Source organism: Cryptomeria japonica, chromosome 1 (genome assembly GCF_030272615.1).
Source record: "Cryptomeria japonica chromosome 1, Sugi_1.0, whole genome shotgun sequence".
In the NCBI taxonomy this organism is placed as follows: Eukaryota; Viridiplantae; Streptophyta; class Pinopsida; order Cupressales; family Cupressaceae; genus Cryptomeria; species Cryptomeria japonica.
Window position 1 is genome coordinate 230582180 of NC_081405.1, and position 26789 is coordinate 230608968.

At 41.3% G+C, this 26789-nt stretch overlaps 1 protein-coding gene across 1 annotated transcript in view; it reads left to right on the forward strand.

Moving 5' to 3' along the window:
- The window catches only part of LOC131035339 (mitotic spindle checkpoint protein MAD1), a 301909-nt gene that overhangs the window by 12156 nt on the left and 262964 nt on the right, over positions 1 to 26789 (forward strand). The window contains exon 2 of the mRNA XM_057967016.2: positions 10242 to 10341. Within this exon, the coding sequence (XP_057822999.2) occupies positions 10242 to 10341 (100 nt within the window). The remainder of the gene's footprint in view (positions 1 to 10241; positions 10342 to 26789) is intronic.

A 26789-nucleotide genomic window follows, 5' to 3' on the forward strand; every position in this document is an offset into this window, starting at 1 on the left:
ACCAAACCTCTAGTCAGAGTAAAAGTTGAACACTTCAAAAAAGGTCTTGGTATGATTGAGTTATAATCAGTTTTTGCAATCTGTACTAATATATGAGATGTTTAATGTGTAAACTTCTTTTGTCGTGTTATGACTTTATGGGCTCCACCCCCTGTGTACAATTCTAAAAGGTGACGATCTTTTAGACTATGAACACTTGTATTAAACATTATGAGGTGACGATCTTGTAATGTTGATATCATGCTGACTTGATATCACTCTGACTCATGGATGTGCCATGATATGTTATGGTAGACATTATGTGACGTAATGTCAGTGCACATGCCATGACCTGGATATAAGGGAATTTCAACATTCTTAAGTATTTTATATCCAAGGTATCACGTGTTATGTGATACTGATATCACGTGTTATGTGATATCTATATCACGAGATGATGTGATATATTCCTGTGTCACTCATTACATGATGCATCATGTCACGAGCATATGTGATATGATTCTTTGTATTATGTAGTTGTGTAATACATTTTATTATGAGAAATATGATGATTATTTTCATAGGTCTTTAGTTATCTTCCCTAGCTAAGAGGGAGTGTTGAAACTTAGTAGCTTCGGTAAGATAAATGATTGAATGAGAGACTTCATTTATCTCTCATTCAATCATATACCTTATCGATATAACTACAATATAAATATAGACCTCATGATTAAATAAATGAACTTGTTATAATCATCTTATATGCATAATCGATAATATTACTCATGCTGTGATCAGACCAGAATTATAACTATCATAGCTATCATATGATAGCATCAATTGATGCTATCATATGATAACTATAATAGTTATCATCCTAAAACGCATGTTAATACCGATCATTTATTTGTTGATTATAATTGACTTATCCTGATCATTTATCGGATAACTATATTACTTCACGTTGCCCCGATTATTAATGGTTATCGGCTTAAGCATGTTAAATGACGTGACCGATAGTTATCGGTATAACACACGATAAAGAAGAAATGACGTGACCGATAGTTATCGGCATAACACATGTTAATGTGGTTATATTAACTGAAGCGGTGCCTATGCACCGATCAAGACATGTCTTGATCGGACATGTCTAAAAGACATGACCGATCCGATCAAGGCATGCCTTGATCGGTGAAGCATAGACTATACGTATATGCAAATGAAGTGCTGAAGATGCATCGAAATAATTAATGTTATCTTCAGCAACCTGTGACATAAGAAACAGAAAATATCAATAAAGAAAAATAATAATATATATAACTCCAGACTTGAACATAAATTTGAATATCATTTACAAAAACCAATTTCAAAATCTTCACTGAAGCAAAGATTTTCAAATAAAAAACTGGATTGAAACTTCAATTTGGACAATGGTGGTCTTTGGATGAAACCACGCCAGTCTAGCTAGGTATTATCTTTCAAACCTGAAACTAAGAATCTTAAGAGACTTTTCATCCTCGGAAGGTTGTGGAAGAACTCACAAGTTCAATTGTGTTGACGGGAATAATCATTATGTTATGTTGGTATATTATGTTTATGTTGTCGTCGGTAATAATGAGTTACGGCGGTCAGTTAGTTAGCCGATGGGTAGGTAGTTGGAGTCGTGACGGTTGTGTCGCACCCCTTCGGCTGTCATATATTGTACCACCTCCGGGTGTTGGAGGACATGTAATGTTGACGACAGATTATAATATGAACATCTTTTGACATTAATGGCAAGCTTATTCTGGCACTTCTTTTGTATTTGCATTGTGCATTGCTGTTCAGTTTCTGTATTCTTCCTGTTTACCCAGTGAGGTAAACATTTGGCGCCGTTGCCTAGACGAACTCGGAACGGAAGACACGGATGGCGCACAGACCCAATGGGCCTACCCGTTGCTGAAATAAACCCAGAAGTCGACGATACCCAAACAGAACTCTATGTAGGAGAAGACACCGCGACGAGAGAATTTTCAATTCTACTCCAAGTAGCCATTCAGACCTACGTTCGACGAGAGGCGGCGGAGGCAGAAGTCCCACCAAGTGCCGTCTGGACAGCGTTGGAAGTGAGTCCGGAGGTAAATCGGTTGATGAACCATCTCCCCCGATTGCTAGCACAAGCATCGTTGGCACACCAAGCTCGCCTGGAGGAGATTGCCCGGGAGGAGCGACGCCAAGAAATTTTGCAACAATACGAGGAACGGGAAGCAGAATGAGATGGCGCCAGGTCAGGGGCATTTGAACCGTGAGCCATACGGGACGGAATAAAGAACACTTATTGTAATAATTATGTCATATTGTTGGCATAAACTTGTCTTCCACATTATGAATGAATAAAAGTGTTCTACTTTTTATGTCATTAAGTATATAGAAAGCGGTCTGGGAATTAATGCCCAATACACTGAATAAAGACAAAAATAAGCAACAATATATAGATGAACGTGCAGTAGCCCAACGTGCCTTGATCCTTGAACAGCAAGCAGAAAGGCGACAGAGGTATAAGCGAAGAGAGGAGGAACGCTCCGAAGGGGACGGTGAGGCCAGCGGCCACCCACGGAGTCGGGAGGAGTTACTTGCGGAAACCCGCCGTAGGATAGAGTGTACCAAAACTCAGTTGAGGGATTTGAGGGACTTGCCACACACACCAGAGGCTAGGAAAACTCCAAGGAGTGGGGAGGAGGCAGAAGAGGGAGAAGACACCGGGGCTGCCAGGAGTGTCGGAGGGACACCGGGGCACGGCGGTCAAGCACCCCTTATAGGATCTGACCCATCCGGAGTAGGACAACAGCCACCAGTAGTAAAAAGGCAAGGTATGGCACAAAAACAAAAACTTCCAAAGTTCCATGGGGATGGGAAAGAAGACCCTGCCCGCCACTGTCGCACTTGTGAAACAATTTGGGGAGCGAATGGTGTTACCGATGAGGACGAGTGGGTAACATAGTTTCCCGCAACCTTGAGGGGCATAGCCATCGACTGGTTTTCGGATACAGATAAGGCTAAAATTAGCACATGGCCAGACTTGAAGAAGGAATTTCAAGCAGAGTTTCGTCTCCTAAGAGACGATAATGAGATCGTAGCTGAAATCTACGGCACGAAACAAAGAAAGGACGAGACTGTTCGAACCTACAGCCGGCGGCTCAAAGAGCTGCTAGGAAAGATGGAGAACCAGCCAGCAGACGGACTGAAAAAACGGTGGTTCGTGGAAGGTCTAAAGAAATCCCTTAGACGAAAAATGAAGATAGTACCTCCCTCTTCATACTTCAACGCCTATAACAGGGCAATGGATTTAGAAAGTGAACAGAAGACGCCCAAGAAGAAGAAAAATAAATCCTCGTCGGAGGATGATTCCTCTTCTGGCAAAAGTGATAGCAGTGATGACGACTCTAATCGGAAGGTACGGGCTCTCCAGAAAGATATGGAGCGAATGATGAGAGAGATAAAGGCAACCAAAGGAAGCACAAGCAAAGGCGACGAAGGGGATTTATGGTGCACGGACTGCCGTACCGACCGACACACCAAGGGGTCTTGTCCGAAAAAAGCATTTTGCGATATTTGCCAGATTGCCGGACACCTTACCAAGGAGTGTCCGTACAATATGAGGACCCGTAACCAACAGGTTCTCTTTACAGAACCATCTGCGTCAGTCGGCACGTCCCAGCCTGCGAGCAACAACGCCTCGTTTGGCGGCTACCGAAACAACAGGCGAGGAAGAGGCAACAATAACAATAACGGAAGCCGTATCCAGTATGACGCCAAGGGCCGGTCAATTATCCAATGTAGGGCCTGTAATCAGTGGGGGCACTTCGCCCGTGATTGCACGAAGGAAGCCACCCCTCAGCACCTCTGCCGTTGGTGTGGGCCAGGCGACCATGAGGACGCAAATTGCCCGCAGGCAGGGGTTAATCTCCTCAACATTGAGAAGGCTGAGAAGACTGGTGAGAAAGAAGTACTGGCGATCACCCGCGCCCAGACGAAAAAAGCCACTTATCCCGACCCCCGTACGGAGAAGGAGCGATTACGGGAGGCAAAGGCCAATATTGAACGTGAGATGACGACCGAACGACGGGACAACGAGGTGGCGAGTACATCATTCCGTACGGAAGCGGAAAATAACATCATTGAGCAAATCTTGCAGATAGAGGTGCCGATAAAGGTAAAAGACCTTCTAGACTCTATGCCACAATTGAGGACTGCCATCCTCACCAATGTGCAAAGCACCGCATCGTCGAGTGCACCACAGGTAGGGGTTCCCCCCACCGCTACGAAGAGTACACCACAGGTGGAGGTTTCCGTCAGCCCTTCGACTGACCCGATGTTACTAGCCGTGAGCAGTGGTAGACACCCAGCTGTGGTAGAAATGCGTATCCGTGGGACCATTTTGAAGGACACCATTGTGGACGGAGGATCTGGGGTGAATGTACTACCAGAAGAAACATGGAAGCGGCTGGGGAAGCCCACCCTGTGGCCACCCACATTCAACCTGGTGGGAGCGGACCAACACGGCATTAAGCCACTCGGCCTGTTGATGGCCCAGCAAGTGACAATTGGTACGCAACCATTCTTGTTAGATTTCGTGGTTATTCCCTCGAAGAAGAAAGGCTATGACGCCATCCTGAGGAGAGTGTGGTTGATCAACGCAAGGGTAAACCACAACTGGAAGAAAAATACACTTTCCATGGAGAAGGGAGGGCGAAAATATACCATTGACCTACACACCCAAAATGTCGGCGAAGAGCTCGCCTCTTCCGACTCGGAGGACTCGAATAAAGGGGAAGGGGGTCCCGATGAAAGTAAGGGCAAGAACGCGATGGAGCCGAACAGTGAAGGGGTGCTAGAATTGGAGGGATGTTCTGAAGATGAGGTATGCTCGACTAACGGGCTCTTCCACTGGCAAATGGAGGATTACGAAATGTTCCAAAGCTACAGGCTCGAAGTAGAGGAACCAGAGCAACCAACAGAGGTGTACCTGCCGGAATACAAAGAATATTGGAAGGGAGACGCCCCAAACCCTGGCGACGTAAATAATCCGAAGAGTGTCGGCATCGATTGGAACCCTGTGTGGAAGGCTGCAGCCTTCAAAATCTTTATTATCCTTCTTCTTCTTATGTACGGGAAGGAGGTCGTGGTCCCTGTAGAATTTGTGGTTCCAGGTCTTTCAATGACCAGTGAAAATAGATTGGCCACCAACGGGTACAAATTGAAACCTTACCACGCGAAGCGCGCAGGGGACCCGAGAGGATGGAAGGGGACCTAAGAGGCCGGGCAAGCAACTCGAGAGGCATGGGACAAAAGCAGGAGACTTTTGGGCGAGAAAAATCGAGAAGGATGAAGGGCGATCCTAGAGACAGGGGACCTGAGCTGAAGACTCTCTAGACAACTTAAAAATAAAAAAAAATAAAAAAAAATCGCACAGTCGTACGATACCGACCGTACGGTCAAAAAAAAAAAAAGAAAAAAAGAAAAAAAAAAGAAGGGGAAAATGGCCACCGTACGGTGGGGCCAAGGTGACAAGGTGACACCACCGTGCGGTGGAATCACCGACGGTGACACCACCGTGCGGTGGAATCACCGTGTGGTGACACCACCGTGCGGTGGAATCATCGACGGTGACACCACTGTGCGGTGGAACCACCGACGGTGGAACCATCGTGCGGTGGGACCACCGTGCGGTGGAACCATCGTGCAGTGGAACCATCGTGCGGTGGTCACACCGTGCGGTGGGAGCCACCGAAGGCCGCACAAGGATATAAAACGCCGCACACCGCTGAGGAAAGGAAGAAGCGACCACACCGCACAGCCGACCTTGGCAATAAAACCCCGTGGAGGAAGAAGACACCGAACACGGCCGAAGGCACATCACCGCGCAGCCAGGGAAAGGGACGCAGCGCACGGCCGGATCAATACACACAGCCCACGAGCTACCGCAGGGAGTGAAGCGGATGGATGGGGTCGAGGGTTCTTACAGATTGATCCGCCACTTAGGGAGAGCGGGATTTCGCACAATTCCACACAGCCATGTAAGGGCAAAACGATCGCCACAGGTAGACCAAGCAGCCACACGATTGGAGGTGGTATGGCGGGACATTACAGTGCCTAAAAAAAAAAAAAAAAACGACGACGGATTGAAAAATGATTCGATGACATCTGGAGCCTAGACACTGAAAATATTGGAGTGTAGAAGAAGGGTTTTGACATCATAAAATATCACAGAAATGATGCGCTGCCCCAAGACCCCGCGAGGGGCGCTGCCCCAAACCCCGCAAGGGGTGCTGCCCCTCGACCCCGCTGGGGGCGTTGCCCCCAGACCCCCAGTTTATTTTGAGCTACAGACGACCACGGGAAGTGTTGTGGTTGTCCGTCTTGTGAGAAAGAAGCCTGCAGCTAAGCATTGGCGGGGAAGAAATAAGCCGTAGAGGGAGATGGATTTGGAGGTTGCGAACAAACAGAGTTTGAGGGAAGGCATTGCAGGTCCGCACAGTTGTATGACACCAGGGAGTTATTCAGTTCAGTTTTTAGCCTTTAGGGAGTGTGATGGAGGATTTCAGGTGTCTCCTAGTATCTGTGCCAGCGGATTGTGGCCACCTCCAGGCATGACTGGTACGCTTTGAGGAACTCGGACTATGTCTCGGCGGGACGTGAGGTTGCCGTGGTGGATGCATAGAGGGCTTGGGAGGAGCTGACCACCAGGTTGGAGGCACTAGTCGCGTGAGACTTAGTTCAGCGTACCCAGGAGTTGGATGCCGGGAGAGCAGCACGGGTGGCTATCGAGGACAAATTGGCTAGGGAGACAATATCAATTGAGTAGCAGTTGGTGGAAGCTGAGACTGAAAAACGTGTTTTGTAGACAAGTTTGGGTTAGGCACAGGAGGACTGTGATGGCAAAGGAAGCAATATTGGTGAAATCCGCACTTGAGCATCGGCTGGTAGCAGAAAAGGTTTTCAGGCGAGGACGCAGCAAGTGTATAAGATCCGGGCCCGACTGGTGTCAGGAGTTCCTGCCATTCATCTCTATTTTGTATTAAGTCGTCGGAGTCGACTTCTTTTCTTGGGGGGGATGATGTTGTCGGGAATATTCATTATGTTATGTTGTTATGTTTATGTTGTCGTCGGTAATAATGAGCTACGGCGGTCAGTTAGTTAGCCGACGGGTAGGTAGTTGGAGTCGCGACGGTTGTGTCGCACCCCTTCAGCTGTCATATATTGTACCACCTCCGAGTGTTGGAGGACATGTAATGTTGACGACAGATTATAATATGAACATCTTTTGACATTAATGGCAAGCTTATTCTGGCACTTCTTTTGTATTTGCATTGTGCATTGCTGTTCAGTTTCTGTATTCTTCCTGTTTACCCAGTGAGGTAAACAAATTGAACACCATAATAGCATCAATCAACAACCTATGAGCAAATGAGCCCCCCAACCTCCTTATATAGCTTTTGGAGGGAAAATACTCGATTTGAAAATATAAAATAATTCACTTTTCTCATCACAAAGACCTTTTTGGAATAATAATAACATTTCATGATCAAAGTCCCTTATCTAGGCATCCAACATTATAAAACACTTAATTAGCTTTCCAATGAGCTATTACACTAAGTTGTCCTTTTAATTATTTCTTAACATTAGAAAATATTAGTGAAGTATTAAATAATAACTTAATAACTCACCCAAGTTGCGAAAAGCATTGAAACTGTAATGAAATTAAACTCTGATCATACCAATGTGATTGTGGAGATTTAGGATGATGATCGGAGTCAACTAGGTGACTTACTTAAAATAGATTGCTTTTTGTTTTTAAATTCTTATCTTTAAATAAGTTGTTGAGACTAGATTTGCATCCAACATAGTCATATTGAGACAACTTCTGAAGGTGCTAGAGGCACTTTCTAGCATGGTCATCTGTCAATTATGTCCCATATGGAGGCAATCCAACATTGAGAGGATAATAAATGTAAAACAAATGATTTTAGATTACAATTGGTGGATCGTATGGAATATCTTCTTAGTTTAACTCGGTTCATCATCAATATGATTTGCTTTATTGACTTGGATAAGCTATGTTTAGGAGAGGTTTACAATGGCATCATCTCAATTTAAATGATTGAGAAGATGAAATCCATCATGATTGCAAAAGAACAAGATCCTAAAGAAACTTTCTTCAATGAGGTGTAGTCAATTTGTGTTGAGTAGTGGAATAAATGATCACTCTACTCCAGCTTGTTGCCTTCACATTGACTCCCAAATATTATATCGAAGAGATTTCTCTATGCCAACAAGGTGCCACCATATCGTGATGTAGAAGTTAGCGAAGTGTTCGGGAAAGCACATGCTAAACTTCTTCTTTGATCCCGAGATGAAGAAGCAGTTATAGATGAGTTTTCTGATTTTGCAGCCTTCACTTGTCAAAGTGTTTTTGCTCTATGTGACAACTGACAAGTATAGGAAGGATGCTCACTCTTGGTGGTATCTCAATTGCCATAAATTGCCACACCTCCAAGTTCTTTTAATCAAAATTCTATAGCAAGTTTATGATTTTTTACCCACTCTCTAAATTTTGTTTAAACAATTACTATTTTTATAATTGAATTATGATTTACAATTTTTTAAATTTAATGGGATTTGAGTTGCGAGCCTTGGCTTGAAGCCTTTGGCGCTTTACCATCTCTTGTTACTTTGATGAGATCTCGTGTTGAATAGGTTGCTAGTTCTTCTTCTAAACTAATTTGGAGTACATACTCCATCCACTCAGTGAAGCCCAACCAATTGGCATCAAGTAAATCAGAGGAGCTAGTTTACATGCATTCCAACTTATGGCTTCTTGTTCACAAAGACAATGATTACAAGGGGCAACAAAGTTGTAGGATGTAGAATTAGAGTGAACTAACTTGGATCTTTCTTCTATTGCTCAATCTTTAGTTTTCGAGGAGTCGAGTAGCCAACATACTTTTAGTTTGAGTGACAATGGAGTTTCATTGGTTCTTTTTATCTACTTGCATCATTTAATGTTATTGAAGATGATGATTTTGGTTTTGATGAGTGATTACTAATTGCATTATTTTAACATTGAACAATTATTATCTATGATGACATGCAAGTTTGATCCTTTTGATTTTGAATTACTATAAAATAAATTAGTATATTATATTTCAAAATTTGAAAATTGTAATGGTTCTGTTTATCGTATGAATGATATATGGTATCCTAAAATTTTTTTTAGGTTGCAAATATATAGATGTTTCTTGTATGGATGTAGGTGTGTAGAATATACCTTGTCCCCACTAAAAAAAATTAAAGAAAAAAAAATCTGCCATTCCATGTATTGCAACCACATATTGGCACCCATACCCAATTCCGATTTGGCAACTTACCTGAAAAAACTATATCAGGAGCATATAGAGCTAACTGCTGCTTAACTAGCCTCCTTTTGCAAGAGTAGCTAAGTCCCCTTGCATTCCAAGAGAATGCAATCATTGTCTTGAATGAGGGACCTATTTGGGTTAGATCTTAAGTTGGAGATATTGTTCCAAGTGGCGTTTTTCTATAAGGAATATTATATGGTGTTGCTATACCTCAAGGGTAATTATTATATTTGATTAAATTAGATATTTGGGAATCTTGGTCAACAAATATCTTATGTGTTGAGTGAACTTAATTGTATTTATGCATATTGTGGTTATTGTCCAGAATATTTCAGTTATTGGATGTTCTACTCTTATCATTTTGTGGGGATATATTTGGGGTAAAAATGGGTGGTGCCACACTGGTCTTTGATGAACACACATGTTCAAAAGAATAAACAATTTCTAATGTTGGAGCGGATGGATCATTTTCCTCAATGTTACCAGATGGCCTTTGTTACTCCTCTTGTATCTTTCAAGACTGTATTTGTGATTACTAATGCAAACTCCCAAACTAAATGGCTTATCTATCCTTATTATCTCAAGTCAGAATTCAAATACCATTGCCTGACTTTTATGTTCTCAAAGAAGATGAAGATAGCTCGGAAATGTCATCTTTAATGAATTACTTTTTAGAATATCTAACAAGTTACAAAGGAATGGACAGGGTAGCAAAATGAAGATAGCTCAGAAATGTCATCTTTAATGAATTACATTTTAGAATACCTTGGTAGTTATAAAGGCATTAACATGGTATCTTTCTTTTGTATCCAGGAAAATATATTTGTTTTGATAAAACCTTTTGTTTTTTCAATGTTTTTGCAGGTAAAATCAGAAGTGCTTGAAGACTTGGGCATGAGAGAAAAGGAAGTTGTGGATCTCCAATCTAGGGTCGAGTCATTGGAAGAAGACAATAGTAACAAAGGTTTGATTCTAATTCATACTAATGATCTTTTTTCCCTTGTGTTGGTATCTGGGATATTCTATGATATTCATTATCTCGAATGAACATATTTAGGAAGGCGTACTAGTTCAAAATTAACGATGGCTTATAATCCAAATTGACTTTGGTGATGAGTCATCATTAGGAATGGTAAGCAAAATTCTTTGCTTCTAGTGGTTGGAACCTTTGTTAATGTTGTCACCTAATGTAGTTTGTATTGTTTGTCTTGGTAAATCTTGGCATTAGTTTATTTTTTTTCCTTTTTACTCGTCTGTTCAGTCAAATATTTAGTTAAAAACTGTTGCTAGGCACTTAATAGGTTTGTATATAAATCACCCGAAGTAAAAACAGTCATGGATATTCTAGGTTCTTGATGGGGAGATATGAATACATCTTTTTATGGGATTTACACATGAAAAGGAAATTTATGACAAAATGTGAGAAGAGGATTATAGAGGGTCCATTTAGCATTTTTATCAACATTAGAAGTAGAGCTTTTTTATTTTCATTTTCTGATGTGTACTGGCCTAGACAGAAATCAGCACATGTGATGTGCATGCCTTCTTTTTTGGAAATCTAAGTGTAGTAAAGTTGACCTTGGTATTGCTTTAATAGAATTCAATCCCTTAACTTGTTCTTTCATTGGATCAAGGAGTTCCCTAAAAAAAGTGACTAACGGCCACACCTACTATTGTTAGAATTGCACACACTCTTGTCCTATGTGGGTCTTTCATTGGATCAAAAGGAGAGAAGATTTGCTCAAGGAAAAAAGATAAGTTGGCCCTAGGTTTGGGTTGAGTTTGTTTGAAATTGGATTTTATAGCAAAAAACCATAGTTTGTTGAAAAATCCTTGTCCATTTTCTTACAAATTTTGTTTTTACATTTACAATTCAATTTTTCAACTTCTCACTTCAAAACAAGATTTTTCAAAATTTTAGAGCTTAGGTGATTAAAAAACATGTCATGCCTCTGACATTTATTTTTCTAATGATTTTCTAGCTAACACAAAAAAGAGGTAAGGCTCACAAGGGCTATTTTGTTAAGTTTAAATTTAGAGTATATAACTTTACCAATTAGGGTTAGAAATTAAAAAAATTCAAAGTTTTAAACTCAAATGTTCAATATGGAGTTTAAAGTCCAGTGGTTAGGGTTGACATTTAATTGTAATGTCCTGGTCAAACTCTAGCCAAGTAGGTGGATTGATAGAAGGAACAATACATTTATCAAATTTCTTCTAGCACTCAAGAGTGGCATGTTGTTATTGAAGTTTGTGGATGCATTCAATAGAATGAAATCATTTTTCATGCTCTTCATATTTGATGGGGTAATGATTGAGGTTAAGCCACAATATGTAGTGCAATTTATCAAATAATGATGGAGCTTGAGCCCATGGCATAGTGTTTTGATTTGACCTTGGAAGACATTAGCAAACTTCCATTGGTCAAATTTGTTGTAAAGAGGGCGAGATTTGTTAGTATCATAACTAAGGTGGTCAACATGATGAGATCCTTTATAGAGAGAAAGGACCTAGTTTGACGAGGTGTGACTAAATTTCCCATTCACTTGCATTGTAGTATCATTGTGCACAAAAGAATAACTTGAAACATTTGTTTGTTTCATTGGATTGGGTTGAATCTAGCTTTGCCAATCTCTTGGATTTTATCACACTTGCACACCTCATATTTTATTACTCATTTTGGACAATTGCATATCATATTTTGCAAATTTCAGAGCCCTAGGTTAGAGAGTTGAGATTGTTGATGGGGTAAAATTATCAGTGCGTCATATTTATGAGGCCAAGGATAGAACCAAGGAGGTAATACCGTCTAAAATGTGAATGACAAGAGCAAGTGGATACTAATACATATAATGTCCCCTATTAGGGCTTACTTTATTTGCTTTAGAATTCCTAAATGAGGTATGGATTAAGAGCTGCAATAATTGATAAATATGTAACTGCTGTTTGATATATTGTGAGTCTGCAACTCTAATTAGATTGACTGCTTATCCTTGTAGATCCAAAATACTCAGATCAGTATATAGATTGCTGTCTTAATTTAATAATGCTGATGCTGTAATTCCTTGCTTTTAGCCAATGCTGATCTTTCTTCTTTTTTGCCTTCAACTAATTATCGTTACTGTTTGTAATAATAGAATTGCTGCTTCATGAATAATGAGTTTGCTGCCCTAGCTTTCTGTAATCACAGCCTTTAATATAATATTGCTGCTACTTATTGCCTATTGTTTTGAAGATTTACCTCTGCTTATCTGCTATTATCTTATTCAATACATTTTTCCTCCTTCCTTTTTCCATCCTCTCCCATTTTATCTTCTACTTATACCTTGCTTAAGAGATGTGTCTTTATGAGAGAGGTCGGCTTTAATATTTAAGCTTTATTAAATTTAATCTTTTGGTCGGCCTTAATAAAAGTCAAAAGATAATAGCTTTTCATCTAAGTCGGCCCTCTAACAAGTAAATGATAATATAATTTATTCCTGTCGGTCTTTCATTTAATTTTTACCCCTTACTCTTTGGAAATCCATAGCTTAGTTTATATAAGGCTATAACCAGAGTTTTTGATGACTGCAATTACATAGATCTATGAGTAGGTTTCATGATTGCTGCAACTAGGGTTCATGTCAGGGGTGTTGATGTTATAGCTAGGTCGGATCCCTTCTAGGGCTGACCTAGCAGATTTAAGTGACTAATTGGCCCTTGGCCTTAGTCACGTCTCATATGCATAATCATAACTTGTATCAAAACGTGTTAGGGCTGACCTATGTTGAGGTCACTTGTAACGTGTGGGGCCAATTCTGTTTTGGCCCCAATCTTAATGCATTGAATTGTAATTAAATGTACTCTCCTTGCAAGCCGATTTAAGTGAATTAAAAGGCTAAGTCTCATATATATACAAGGCATCAATCATTGTATCAAGTATCAACACAATCATTCATACAGCGAATAAATCCTATGATCAGCGAATATCTTCATTCAGCGATCTTTTCAGCAGTGTTCAGCGAATCATCTTCTATAGTCAGCGAACTACTTTTGGGGACAGCGAACTTCATCCTAGGATCAGCAAACTCCATTCAAGAGACAGCGAACTTCCTTGTGGCAGCGAACATCTTGTGTATTGTAGATAAGTTCTTCATTGTTGTGTTCACCCTAGTTTGAAGACATAATACTACTGTGCATAGTTTGCTGGTTCTAAATGCTTCAAGTGTTGAAGCCAAACTGTAAAGATACTTACTGATTATTGCATAATAAGATCTGAGATTTATAGCTGGGTTTTTCACCTCCAAGAGGGAGGTTTTCCCAGGGTATTTTGGTGTTCTTTCTGTGCATTGATTTGATTATCTGTTATTGCTATCTATATTGCTTCAGTCTGATCCAAAATTAACAAGGGGCATGACAGTCTGCCCTTCCAACATTGCTTGACCTCGAGCAATGTGGGTTTGTATTTATTGAACTAAATCATTAAGGTTCCAAATCTATCCTTGGAGATTTGTATTCCAACGTTTACACAATATCATGGATATCTCTTTGTGTGAAAGGAAAGGTGAATTTAAGATATATTAATCTGAGGATGAGAAGCATGACACATATCTATGCAACTCATATTTGTTTACTCTAGTTATTCTCATATCTGAACTAATCAGATCTGAACCAAACACGAAGCATACACATAAAAACACAAAGTATACACATGAATATATGTAGACATGGAGCATACACATAAATACTCAAAGTATACACATGAATATATGCAGAGAGAGTATACATGCAAATACATGTGTTGTTAGATCCCTTCTTTTTTTTTAAGCCAGAAAGTGGGCCTAACCCCAATCTTGCTGCTAATATCTATTTTGAGCCAGAAAGTAGGCCTAACCCCATCTTTCTGCCCATAATCCATTTTGAGCCAAAAAGTGGGCCTAACTCCATCTTTCTACGCATAATCCATTTTGAGCCGGAAAGTGGGCCTAACTCCATCTTTCTGCCCATAATCAATTTAGAGCTAGGATGTGGGACTAACACCATCTTGCTGCTCATAAGCCATTTAGAGCCAGAAAGTGGGCCTAACCTCATCTCGCTGCTCATAAGCCATTTAGAGCCAGAAAGTGGGCCTAACTCAATCTCACTGCTCATAAGCCACTTAGAGCTAGAAAGTGGGCCTAACCCCATCTTGCTGCTCATAAGCCATTTTGTAGTCAAAAAGTGGGCCTACCCCATCTTTCACTTATACAAATTGCATCCTTTAGCAAATTGTAATTCTTGTTAAATAAATTAGTTCCTTATGAATCGCTGTCCAGTGATTGCCACTTGTCATTATTGTTGATGTGTATTAGGAGATCGCTTCATTCTTTTTTATGTGAATAGCATAAACCTTTAATATCATTGTTGCTTTGTTTGATATTAACCTTCTTGATGATCACTGCTTGTTGAATAAGTAATACTCATCATAACTAAATCGCTTCATTCGATTAATACTTTCAACTCCCTGCCCTTCATTGTCTTCAAAAGGCTTTAATCACTGTTTTATGAAGCTTGCTGTGCATTTCAAGATCACAGCATAAGAAACTATCACTGCTTATGAATCACACTATTTAGAGATATAAACAAACCTATTGTCATTAACCAAGCCATTCGTGGCTTGTATCTTTGTTAAGATCTTTACTGCTCCCTTGTCTAATGCATTTTCTGTGTTTTACTTAATCCATACTTGTAAATATTATGAACTTTGCCCACCAGATCCCTGCAGTTCTCCATTTTTCCATTTTCATACTCCATACAACATAAAATGCACTTTCAGCAAGAATCACCACTTTGCTTGGGTAGGAATATGAATCACTGTTTGCAGAATATGAAAAGACCTTTTGAACACTCAACTTAATGAATGCTATTGATAAGAATCCAAATCAATGGTCTTGATTGCCAAGAAGGATCGCTCTGTTTTCTGCAAATGCTTCAGAATTCATCACAAACCCTTGTAGATATGAATCACAAAATTACAATCTTTAATTATTGTTTGGATAATTTGCCTTATTCAGAACTAATACACCTATAGCTTTAATGCTAATCTCACAGGCTGGCAGAATCGATGCTCTGATACCAATTGTAATGTCCCCTATTAAGACTAAGTGAGGTATGAATTGAGAGCTACAATATTTGATAAATATGTAACTGCTGTTTAATATATTTTCTGAGTCTGCAACTCTTATTAGATCGAATGCTTATCCTTGTTGTAGATCCAGAATACTCAGATCAGTATATAGATTGCTGTCATAATTTAATAATGCTGAGATTGTGATTCCTTGCTTTTAGCCAATGCTGATCTTTCTTCTTTTTTGCCTTCAACTAATTATCGCTGCTGTTTGTAATAATAGAATTGCTGCTTAATGAGATTGCTGCTTCATGAAAAATTGGCTCACTGCCCTAGCTTTCTGTAATCATAGCCTTTAATATATTATTGCTGCTACTTATTGCCTATTGCTTTGAAGTTTGAAGATTTACCTCAGCTTATCTGCTATTATCTTATTCAATATTTTATTCCTCCTTTTCCCATCCTCTCCCATTTTATCTTCTACTTATACCCTGCCCAAGAGATTCGTCTTCATGAGAGAGGGCGGCCCTAATAATTAAACTTTATTAAATTTAATCTTCTGGTCGGCCTTAATAAAGGATAATAGCTTTTCATCTCAGTCGGCCCTGTAACAAGAAAATGATAATATAATTTATTCCTGTTGGCCTTTCATTTAATTTTTACCCTTTACTCTTTGGAAAGCCCTAGCTTAATTTATATAAAGGCTATAACAGAGTTTTTGAAGCCTGCAATTACATAGATCTATGGCAAGGTTTCATGATTGGTGCAACTAGGGTTTATGTCAGGGGTATGACAATATAGTTTTTTGATGCTAGATGGGATCAACAAATGCATAGTTAGCTTGACGATGTTTGGATACTTCTAAAATCCAACATTCTTTAATAGTGCATTATTCAAGGGTTTTGCAAAGGTGACAGAATGCTTATCCAAGTACATTGAAATATTGCTTATCCAAGTACATTGAAATATCTTTTCTTGATTTAGAGGATTGACTAAGAGCCATTGTAGATTTGGCAATGTACTAGTTGGGAAAGGAATTTATATTTGACATAGGTGCAATTGATTCAAGGAAGACATTAGAACCATTCATTAAGTTTTAAATTAATAAATTGCAATTGGAATTTAGCAATATCATTTTTTCTTATTGACTTTTAAATACATTATGGATATGTAAATTTTTTTTTGTTTTTGCATGCAATCCAATGTACCGAAATGATGGGATTAGTTTGGCAATGAAATTGATGTTTTGATGGGTGGCAATGTTTATTTAAAGCTGTTTACCCTCTCGGGTTAATACTTAAAGCATAAAGTACGTAATGCTGAATAATGCCATAGATATCAGGCAAGTATCAGATATGTTATTCCATTCATAATTCGTGTGTTGCAAGTTACATTTTGAAGTATATAAAGATACCGAGGGGGTACGAGCGCCAACCGTCGCACTGCAACTGCCACCCCTCGGTTGCCAACTAACCAAAACAATTACAACTTAATTAACTAGTTTTATTTCCGTGTACAATAATGCCGCCAACATCATCCCCCCCAAAAGAAAAGAAGTTGTCTCCGGACGACTTAATACAAAATAGAGATGACATTAAACAGAACTGCTGACGCCAGTCGAGCCCGGAACTTATACACTTGCTGCGTCCTCGCCTGAAAACCCTTTTCTGCTACCATCCACTGCTCAAGTGCCTCTTTGACATCACAATTCTCCTGTGCCTAAACCAAACTTGTCTGCAAAACATGTTTTTCAGTCTCAGCCTCCACCAATTGCTACTCAAATGATACTGTCTCCCTAGCCAATTTGTCCTCGATAGCCACCCGCGCTGCCCTCTCGGCATCCAACTCTTGGGTACGCTGAGCTATGTCTCACGCTAGTACTGCCTCCAACTTGGTGGTTAGCTCCTCCCGAGCCCTCTCTGCATCCACCAAGGCAACCTCACGTCTAGCCGAGACATACTCCAAGTTCCTCAAAGCGTACCATTCATGCTTGGAGGTGGCCACAACCCTCTGTCACAAAGGCTACGAGACACCTCAAATCCTCCATCACACTCCCCAAAGGCTGATAACTGAACTGAATAACTCTTTGGTGTCGTATGACTTCGCGTGTTAGCAATGCCTTCCCTCAAACTCTGTTTGTTCGCAACCTCCAAATCCGTCTCCCTCTACGGCTTATGGCTTCCCCGCCAATGCTTAGCTGTAGGCTTCTTTCTCACAGTACGGGACAACCCAACACTTACCGTGCCTTCTCTAATGCCCTTCGCCCAACTCAAAAAGTGTATTGTATCTCAAAAATAAACTGGGGGTCTGGGGCAGTGCCCTAGCGGGGTCGAGGGGCAGCGCATCATTTCTGTGATATTTTATGATGTCAAAACCCTTCTTCTCCACTCTAATATTTTCATTGTCCTGGCTCCAGATGTCATCGAATAATTTCAATCTAGTTGTCGTCGTTTTTTTTTTCTTTTTTAATTTTGTTTCACTGTAATGTCCCCGATGGCACCCCGGCCATACAACCTCCCCGTACGGTCAACAATAGCACTGACACCTCCAATCGTGCGGCCACCTTCTCGTGCGGTCGACACCCTCCTTACCGTACGGACACACCTCCAGCGTACGGACAACATGCTCAACTGTGCACACCGTACGGTCCTCCTTCCGCATGCCCAACATAGTTCAACCGTACAGTGACCACTGACGACGAAGCGGCTACGTGTGTGTTTGTGCGGCTGCGTCTTTTTTTTTTTTTTTCGTGTGCGTGGGCTGCATATTTTTCCTTTGTGTGCGTTTTTGTGTTTTGTACTTTGTTTGTGCGGGGGTTTATGTGTGCGGGTGTCCACCGCACGGTGGTTCTACCGTCGGTGGTCCACCGATTGGTGGTTCCACTGCACGGTGGTCCCACCGTTTGGTGATTCCACCATCGATGGTCCATCGCATAGTGGTCCCATCGTCGTGCACCTTCTTTTTTTTTTTTCAGCCGTACGGTCACCTGCCGTACGGACCCGTATGATCGTACGGTGGGTTTTTATTTATTTATTTATATAATCTAATTGTCGAGAGTCTTCGGCTCGGGTCCCATGCCTCTGGGATCGCCCTTCATCCTTCTCGGTTTTCCTCGCTCGAGAGTCTCCTGCTGTGGTCTTGTCCCTTTTGAGTCGCTTGCCCGGCCTCTCGAGTCCCCTTCCATCCTCTCAGTCTCGGGTCCCCCTCCGGGCTCTCGGGTGTCCGTCTGGCCTCTTGGATCCCCTGCGCGCTTCGCGTGGTAGGGTTTCAATTTGGGCCCGTTGGTGGCCAATCTATTTTCAATGGCCATTCGAAGACCTGGAACCACAAATTCTACAGGGACCACGGTCTCCTTCCCATACATAAGAAGAAGAAGAAGAATGATAAAGATTTTGAAAGCTGCGGCCTTCCACACAAGGTTCCAATCGTTGCCGACACAATTGATCTTTGGATTATCTACGTCACCGAGGTTTGGGGCGTCTCCCTTCCAATATTTTGTGTATTCTTGCAGGTACACCTCCTCTGTTACTTGCTCTAGTTCCTCTACTTCAAGCCTGTAGCTCTGGAACATTTCATAATCCTCCATCTGCCAGTGGAAGAGCCCGTTCAATGACCCTGTCTCATCCTCGGAGCATTCTCCTAGTTTGAGAATCCCTTCGTCGTTGGGCTCCCTGTAGCCCCGTCCTTCGTCCCTCGGGTAGCCTTTTCCTTCACCCTCCGATTCCGAAGATGATGTCAGTTCCTCGTCAACAACCTGGGTCCTCAGATCAATGGTGTACTTCCGCCCCCCTTTCTCCATAGAAAGGGTGTTCTTTTTCCAGTCGTGGTTCACCTTTGCTGTAACCAGCCACCCTCTGCCTAAGATGGCGTCGTACCCCTTCTTCTTAAGTGGGATTACCACAAAATCTAGTATGAAAGGTTGCGTGCCAATGGTGACCGGCTTGGCCATCAGGGTGCCGAGTGGCTTGATGCCGTGCTGGTCTGCACCTACCAAGTTGAACGTGGGTGGCCATAGTGTTGGCTTCCCCAGCTTCTTCCACGTATCCTCTGGCAGTACATTCACCCCCGAACCTCCGTCCACGATGGTGTCTTTGAGGATAGACTCGAGAATTCCCATCTCTACTACAACAGGATGCCGACCACTATTTAAGGCCAACAACATTGGGTCAGCTGAGTGGCTGACCAGAACTTCCGCTCGTGTGGCACGCAAAGGTGCCTATGCAGTGGTTTGTATGGAACTAAAAATGGCGGTTCTTAACTGTGGCATTGTTTCTAGAAGGTCCTTTACCCTTATAGGTACTTCCATCTGCAGTACTTGCCCAATGATGTTATTTTCCGCTTCCGTACGGGATGATGTACTCGCCACCTCGTTGTCCCGTCGTTCGGTCGTCATCTCTCGTTCAATACTGGCCTTTGCCTCCCGTAATCTCTCCTCCATACGGGGGTCGGGATAAGTGGCTTTTTTCGTCTGGGCGCGGGTGATCTCCAGTACTTCTTTCTCACCAGTCTTCTCAGCCTTCTCAATGTTGAGGAGATTAACCCCTACCTGTGGGCAATTTGCGTCCTCATGGTCACCTGGCCCACACCATCGGCAGAGGTGCTGAGGGGTGGCTTCCTTCGTGCAATCACGGGCGAAGTGCCCCCACTGATTACAAGCCCTACATTGGATAATAGGCTGGCCCTTGGCGTCATACTGGATACGGCTTCCGTTATTGTTATTGTTGCTATTCCTTCTGCCGTCGTGTCTGTTGTCCCGGTAACCTCCAGATGATGCCGTTGTGTTGGTTTGCTGGGCCGTACCCGCTGGTGCGGATGTTGTGGCCTGCTCTGTGAACAACACTTGGCTCATTTGCGTACTTCGGGTTTTCATGTTGTATGGGCATTCCTTGATGAAGTGTCCCATCACTTGGCAAATCTCGCAGAATGCTTTCTTCGGGCAAGTACCCTTTGTATGCCCCTGCTCTTTGCACTGAGTGCACCATATGTCCCCTTCGGTCTGACCGGTGCTTTTCATTGTTTTGAATTCCCTCCTCATTCACTCCATGTCTTTCTGGAGCGCTTGCACCCGTTTGCCAGCCTCCCTGTCGCTGCCGCTTTCCTGTGACGAGTCATCCTCCTCGGACGAGCTATCCTTCTTCTTTTTCTTCGATGTCTTGGTCTCGCTCTCGAGATCCATTGCTCTATTGTATGCGTCTTCGTACGATGTAGGTGGAACGATTTTCATCTTCTTTCGGAGGGAATGCTTTAGTCCCTCCACAAACCATCGCTTTTTCAACCCATCTGCTGGTTGACTCTCCATTTTTCCCAATAGTTCCTTCAGCCGCCGACTATAGGCTCGGACAGTCTCGTTCTTGTTCTGCTTCATTCCATAGATCTCGGCGACTATTTCGTTGTCATCTCTCAGGAGGCGGAACTCTATCCCAAACTCCTTCTTCAGGTCGGGCCATGTGTCGACTTTGGCCTTATCCATGTTTGAGTACCAGTCTCTGGCCACTCCCCTTAAAGTTGCTAGGAACTGTGTTACCCATTCGTTTTGGTCAGTAACACCGTTCACTGACCATATGGTTTCGCACGTTCGACAATGGCGGACGGGATCTTCCTTCCCGTTGCCATTGAACTTTTGCAGTTTCTGTTTACTCCCCATCGATGGGGGTCGTCTTCCTGGAGGTGGTTGTGGCTGTGTTTGTGCCCCTGCGTTGCTCCCTCCGGTCCCTCCGGCGCCGGTGGTGTGTCTTGCGTGGGTGACTGGAGGTACGGTGTTTTGCCTGCCGAGTGTGGCACCTACCGTACGGTTATCCTCCCCTTCGTTGTCACCCGCGCCCACTCCTAGCTCCCTTTGGTGGTCCTCACTTTGTGGTGTAAGGGATAAGTTTCTGAACCGATCCCGCGTCTCTTCGACTAGATCTCTCCTTAACCTTGTTTCCTCTAGAAATTCTTCATGGCTCCGCACCCTACGGTGTTTTGGCGACACGTAGAAATTTCCGTCGGCTTCTGCACCCTCCGTGACACCTCCTTGGTTCCCCTCGGGCCACCCTTCGGCAGGTCGTCCTTTGGCAAGTTGCCTCAGCCTCCATCTCCGTTCTACTTGCTACTCCAGAATCAAGGCCCTTTGCGCGGCCTCCCACTCGTCTGTTTCTGCTTTTTTATTTCTATCTTTTTTCAATAGATTGGGCATTAATTGCCATACATTTCCATAATTCGCAATACATTTCCTCAGATACAACTCGTGTCAATGACACTTTTATTTGAATATAGAAGATTCAAGGTTCAATTCCTTCCTGGCATGGCGCCATCCCGTTCCGCTTCCCGTCGGTTGCTGTCTTCGTACTGTTGCAGGATTTGTTGGCGTCGCTCTTCCTGGGCAGTCTCCTCTAGGTGAGCTTGTTGTGCCAGCGATGCTTGTGCAAGTAACCGGGGAAGATGGTTCATCAGCCGATTTACTGCCGGGCTCACCTCCAATGCTGTCCACACGGCACTGGGTGGGATTTCCGCCTCCGTCGCCTCTCGTCGGACGTAGGTCTGGATGGCTACTTGGAGCAAAATTGAAAATTCTCTTGTTGCAGTATCTTCTCCTGTGTAAAGTTCTGTTCGCGTGTCGTCGGCCTTTGGGTTTATTTCACCAATGGGTAGGCCCATTGTGTCCATGCGCCATCCGCATCTTCCGTTCCCGAGTACGTCTAGGCAACGACGCCAAATGTTTACCCTCTCGGGTGAATACTTAAAGCATAAAGTACGTAATGCTGAATAATGCCATAGATATCAGACAAGTATCAGATATGTTATTCCATTCATAATTCGTGTGTTGCAAGTTACATTTTGAAGTATATAAAGATACCGAGGGGGTGCGAGCGCCAATCGTCGCACCGCAACTGCCACCCCTCGGTTGCCAACTAACCAAAACAATTACAACTTAATTAACTAGTTTTATTTCCGTGTACAATATTGCCGCCAACAAAAGTCATACATGTTCCTTTTTTGAGCTTTCTTGGTGTGCGCTTGAACACAAACATTGTAAGACATACAATTGCTTGAGGTAATAATGGATACATGAATTGGTCTTCGTTTGTCACAACCTTCAAAAGGTAAGTAAAAATCTAAAATGGTCATTATTAATTTTCAGGATGACTCATGATTCAGTAATATAGATAATAAAATAAATACAGGTAATAAAATAAAATAAAATGAAATGAATACTACAAATGATTCAGTACTACAAATGGTTATTATTAATATAGGTAATAAAATAAATACTACAAATGATTCAGTAATGAAATGAACACTATACATATTTAAGCAAAACAATGATGATAACTCATCAGCCAATTAATATAACATCCAATCACCATTTAACATAAAAGCTGATATTTCATCAGCAATATAAATCAATATAAATTAAGCAATGCACTTTCCATTGGTCAAATTTACTATTGTAATGATAATAAAATGTGGATAATTCACATACAGGTAATTAAGGACTAAGTAAATAATTGACAATGTAATTTGAGTAATGCCATATCAAATTTAATTCTTAACCTATAGATTGTAGTGATCTGATTCTTCGTTTTTCTCTAGTACTTTCAAAGATAGGGATTGTGTAGGGGAAAGATAGAGTAAATCGGTCACATGGCGTAAATGTCCTAAGACAGGTAGGAAACCTTGAGGAAACCGCATGTGGACTGTGTCATTCGCCCTTGATACAGTAAATCTTCCATCTTGTAAGGATTAGCAGAATAGGGAAGAAGAGAACCATGCAATCTATGGGAAGTAAATGATACAATAAATTAACAATCTATTCATCTTAATTGAAAATATCTTAACATTTCATCATTGGCATAAGTAAATGATTGATAGGAATGCATAAAATTAGCTGTGGTTGGAACTATGGGAAAAAAGTCATATTGTATAAACGATGAGCTCCTTTTCCTCAATCCTAAAATTATTGCTAATTTATGTTTTTAGGGTGAATTTGGGAAGGGGTCATCACACAACCAAGTAGCTCAACCAAGCAACCAAGTAGCTCAGCCAAACAGGCAAGTAGCTCAAACAAATAATTGCTAGACAACCTTGATCAACATCTTTTCACATCAATGACAATATCCAACAAATACATTGCTTTCTCGTGGCTTTAATTCAGCTGGAAATCGTTTACTATAATATTTTCGGAAGCTATACTATTTTCTTTTGAAAGTAGATTTCTTTGCTCTTGGACAATTCAAGTTATTGTACTTTGAGGAAGAGTAGCTAGTTTCATTAAGGGGAACTATAATCGGGATCTTTGAGTAGATTGGGATTGATTGTATAACTGATCTTATTAATCAAACCCATCTATCCATTGAAAGCCATATGCTAGTCTAACAAGTGATGCTTATTCATCTTTGTTTATATTCTCTCCCATAGAGATGTTTTTATATGGAGGGGGAAACCAAGTAAGGTGGATAGGTAGACAATTTTGCATATATATCAAAATTTCTAATTGATATTTGGAGTTGTGATATGGCTTGGTTTCATTGGATAACACGTTGAGAGAACTTGTGTTCCATAGGGATGGTCTCTACCTCCAAAAATCTTGTCCCTATCCCTAGTGATGTTTCGGGTATGATAGAACATGAGGTGGCCCTTGGTTGTCCCCCAAAATTTGCAAATTTTTGAAATGTTTCAAAAATGTGTCTCAAAAAAAGGAAATGGTATAGGGACATTTGTCGACCTTGAGCTGGCCAAGGACATTTGAAATGGCCCTTGGCCATCAAAAGGACCACCAAACATCCTTGATGACCCATCGAGATATTATAAAGTTAAAAAAAATCCTTAATGACTTCAAAAAATATTATTTTGTAATGCCCCCCACTGGGAGGTTGCCAATTCCCAATGATTAACATATATCACTACTCATTATTTTTGCCTTTACACTAATTACACAAACCAAGTAACTATGTTTGCTCATAGTACAACTGATATTGTCCATATTCAAGCTCTAATCTTAGTCCCTTCTAATTCTCAACCTTGGATAGGGATTTACTTGTCTAGGGTGCGATGACACCACCTCCATAATGCAACCCAGATTTTATGAACATCAATCCGTTCACCCTTGGGGCTCATAATGCAGCTCAGATTTCAGGATCATCAGTACATTCACCCTTGGGGCTCATCTATTTTTGGGATGGATTTACTTTGCCGCTCCCTAACAACACAATCCCTCTCTTTGATGAAGAATTAGAAATGATTAAGTAATCGGGCTATGCGTATACTAACTGCTCATGTATTAAGTATGACTGTCATACATATTGCAGTCTATATTAATATTACTACTGAATTCTTCATAAGAACATTATTAGGCTTCACATATTAAGCATACATATTAATCACATCCCCATGCATACCACCAAGAACAAAGATGTTACTGCTTGTAACTTAATAACAGTTCCGATATGATCTGATCTGATCGATGGTGATGTCACTGGATGCTTTGATTCCTTTCCTTTATATCTCTCAATGTGAGGGAGAGGTCACACCTCTTCATCATGTATGCCCTTTGGCAAGAGAACACCCTTTCCACCATTAGCAACCTTTGAAAGAATGCAACTCTTCATTATATCTGCCCTTTGAAAGGGACATGACCTTTCATGATCACATCTGCACTTATTTAAATTAGATGTGCACTTCTGATTCCCAAATTATCCCCTCTCAAATGAGGTTCTCTTCTTCCTTTTATATCTCATGTTGAGGGAGTCACAGTTTTTCATTCCATGTCTTTTGACCATTCATTAACTTAATTAAATTTTAATCATATTTAATTATATTATTTTATATTTGAATTTGAATTTTATTATTATTATTTACCATAAACTCTATTTCAAAGTGGGTACATCATAGTCTGCCCCAGTCAAGATTGCTTGTCCTCAAGCAATAATCATGGAGTGTTCAAAATGATTCCCAATATGAAATGGCTTTGGAAACACACATGGAATAAACATGCTGGAAACATACCAGGCATGAACCAAACATGGAGCATACACGCAAATACACGTATTATTAGATTCCTTCTTATTGACTAGAATGATTCATTGATTCATGTTTACCCTGCACGATGGTAGGATCAAAGCTCTGATACCAATTGTAATGTCCCCTACTAGGAGGCTGCCAATTCCCAATGATTAACATACATCGCTACTCATTATTTTTGCCTTTACACTAATTACACAAACTAAGTAAATATGTTTGCTCATAGTACAACTGATATTGTCCATATTCAAGCTCTAATCTTAATTCCTTCTAATTCTCAACCCTGGATGGGGATTTACTTGTCTAGGGCATGATGACACCACCTCCATAATGCAGCCCAGATTTTAGGAACATCAGTCCATTCACCCTTGGGACTCACAATGCAGCCCAGATTTCAGGATCGTCAGTCCATTCACCCTTGGGGCTCATCTATTTTTGGGATATTTACTCCGCCTCTCCCTAACAACACGACGCCTCTCCTTGGGGAAGAATTAGAAATGATTAAGTAATTGGGCTATGAGTCTACTAGCTTCTCATGTGATAAGTATGACTGCCATACATATTGCAGTCTACATTAATATTACTACTAAATTCTGCATAAGAACATTATCAGGCTTCATATATTAAGCACATCCCCATGCATACCACCAAGAACAAAGATGTTACTGCTTGTAACTTAATAACAGTTCTGATCTGATCTGATCTGATCGATGGTGATGTCACTGGATGCTTTGATTCCTTTCCTTTATATCTCTCAATGTGAGGGAGAGGTCACACCTCTTCATCATGTATGCCCTTTGGCAAGAGACATACCCTTTCCACCATTAGCACCCTTTGAAAGAGTGCAACTCGTCATTATACCTGCCCTTTGAAAGGGACACAATCTTTCATGCTCACATCTGCACTTCTTATTTAAATCAGATCTGCACTTCTGATTCCCAAATTATCCCCTCTCAAATGAGGTTCTCTTCTCGCTTTTATATCTCATGTTTGAGGGAGTCACAACTTTTCATTCCATGTCTTTTGACTATTCATTAACTTAATTAAATTTTGATCATATCTAATTATATTCTTTTATATTTTAATTTTTTGTTTATTCTTTTGAATTTGAATTTGAATTATTATTATTTACCATTAAATTCTATTTCAAAGTGGGGACACTACATATTTTAAAAGGGGCTTGGGGGTCCCACAGACCTGGTCACACCCCTTATGCAACTCTAAAATGAAAAAAGAAAGTTCATTTCATGATTGGATCATTTCACCTTTTTATTTGTTTTTGCTCTTCCCTCGCATCTTTCTGCCAGTTTCACATTTGCTGCCAATTT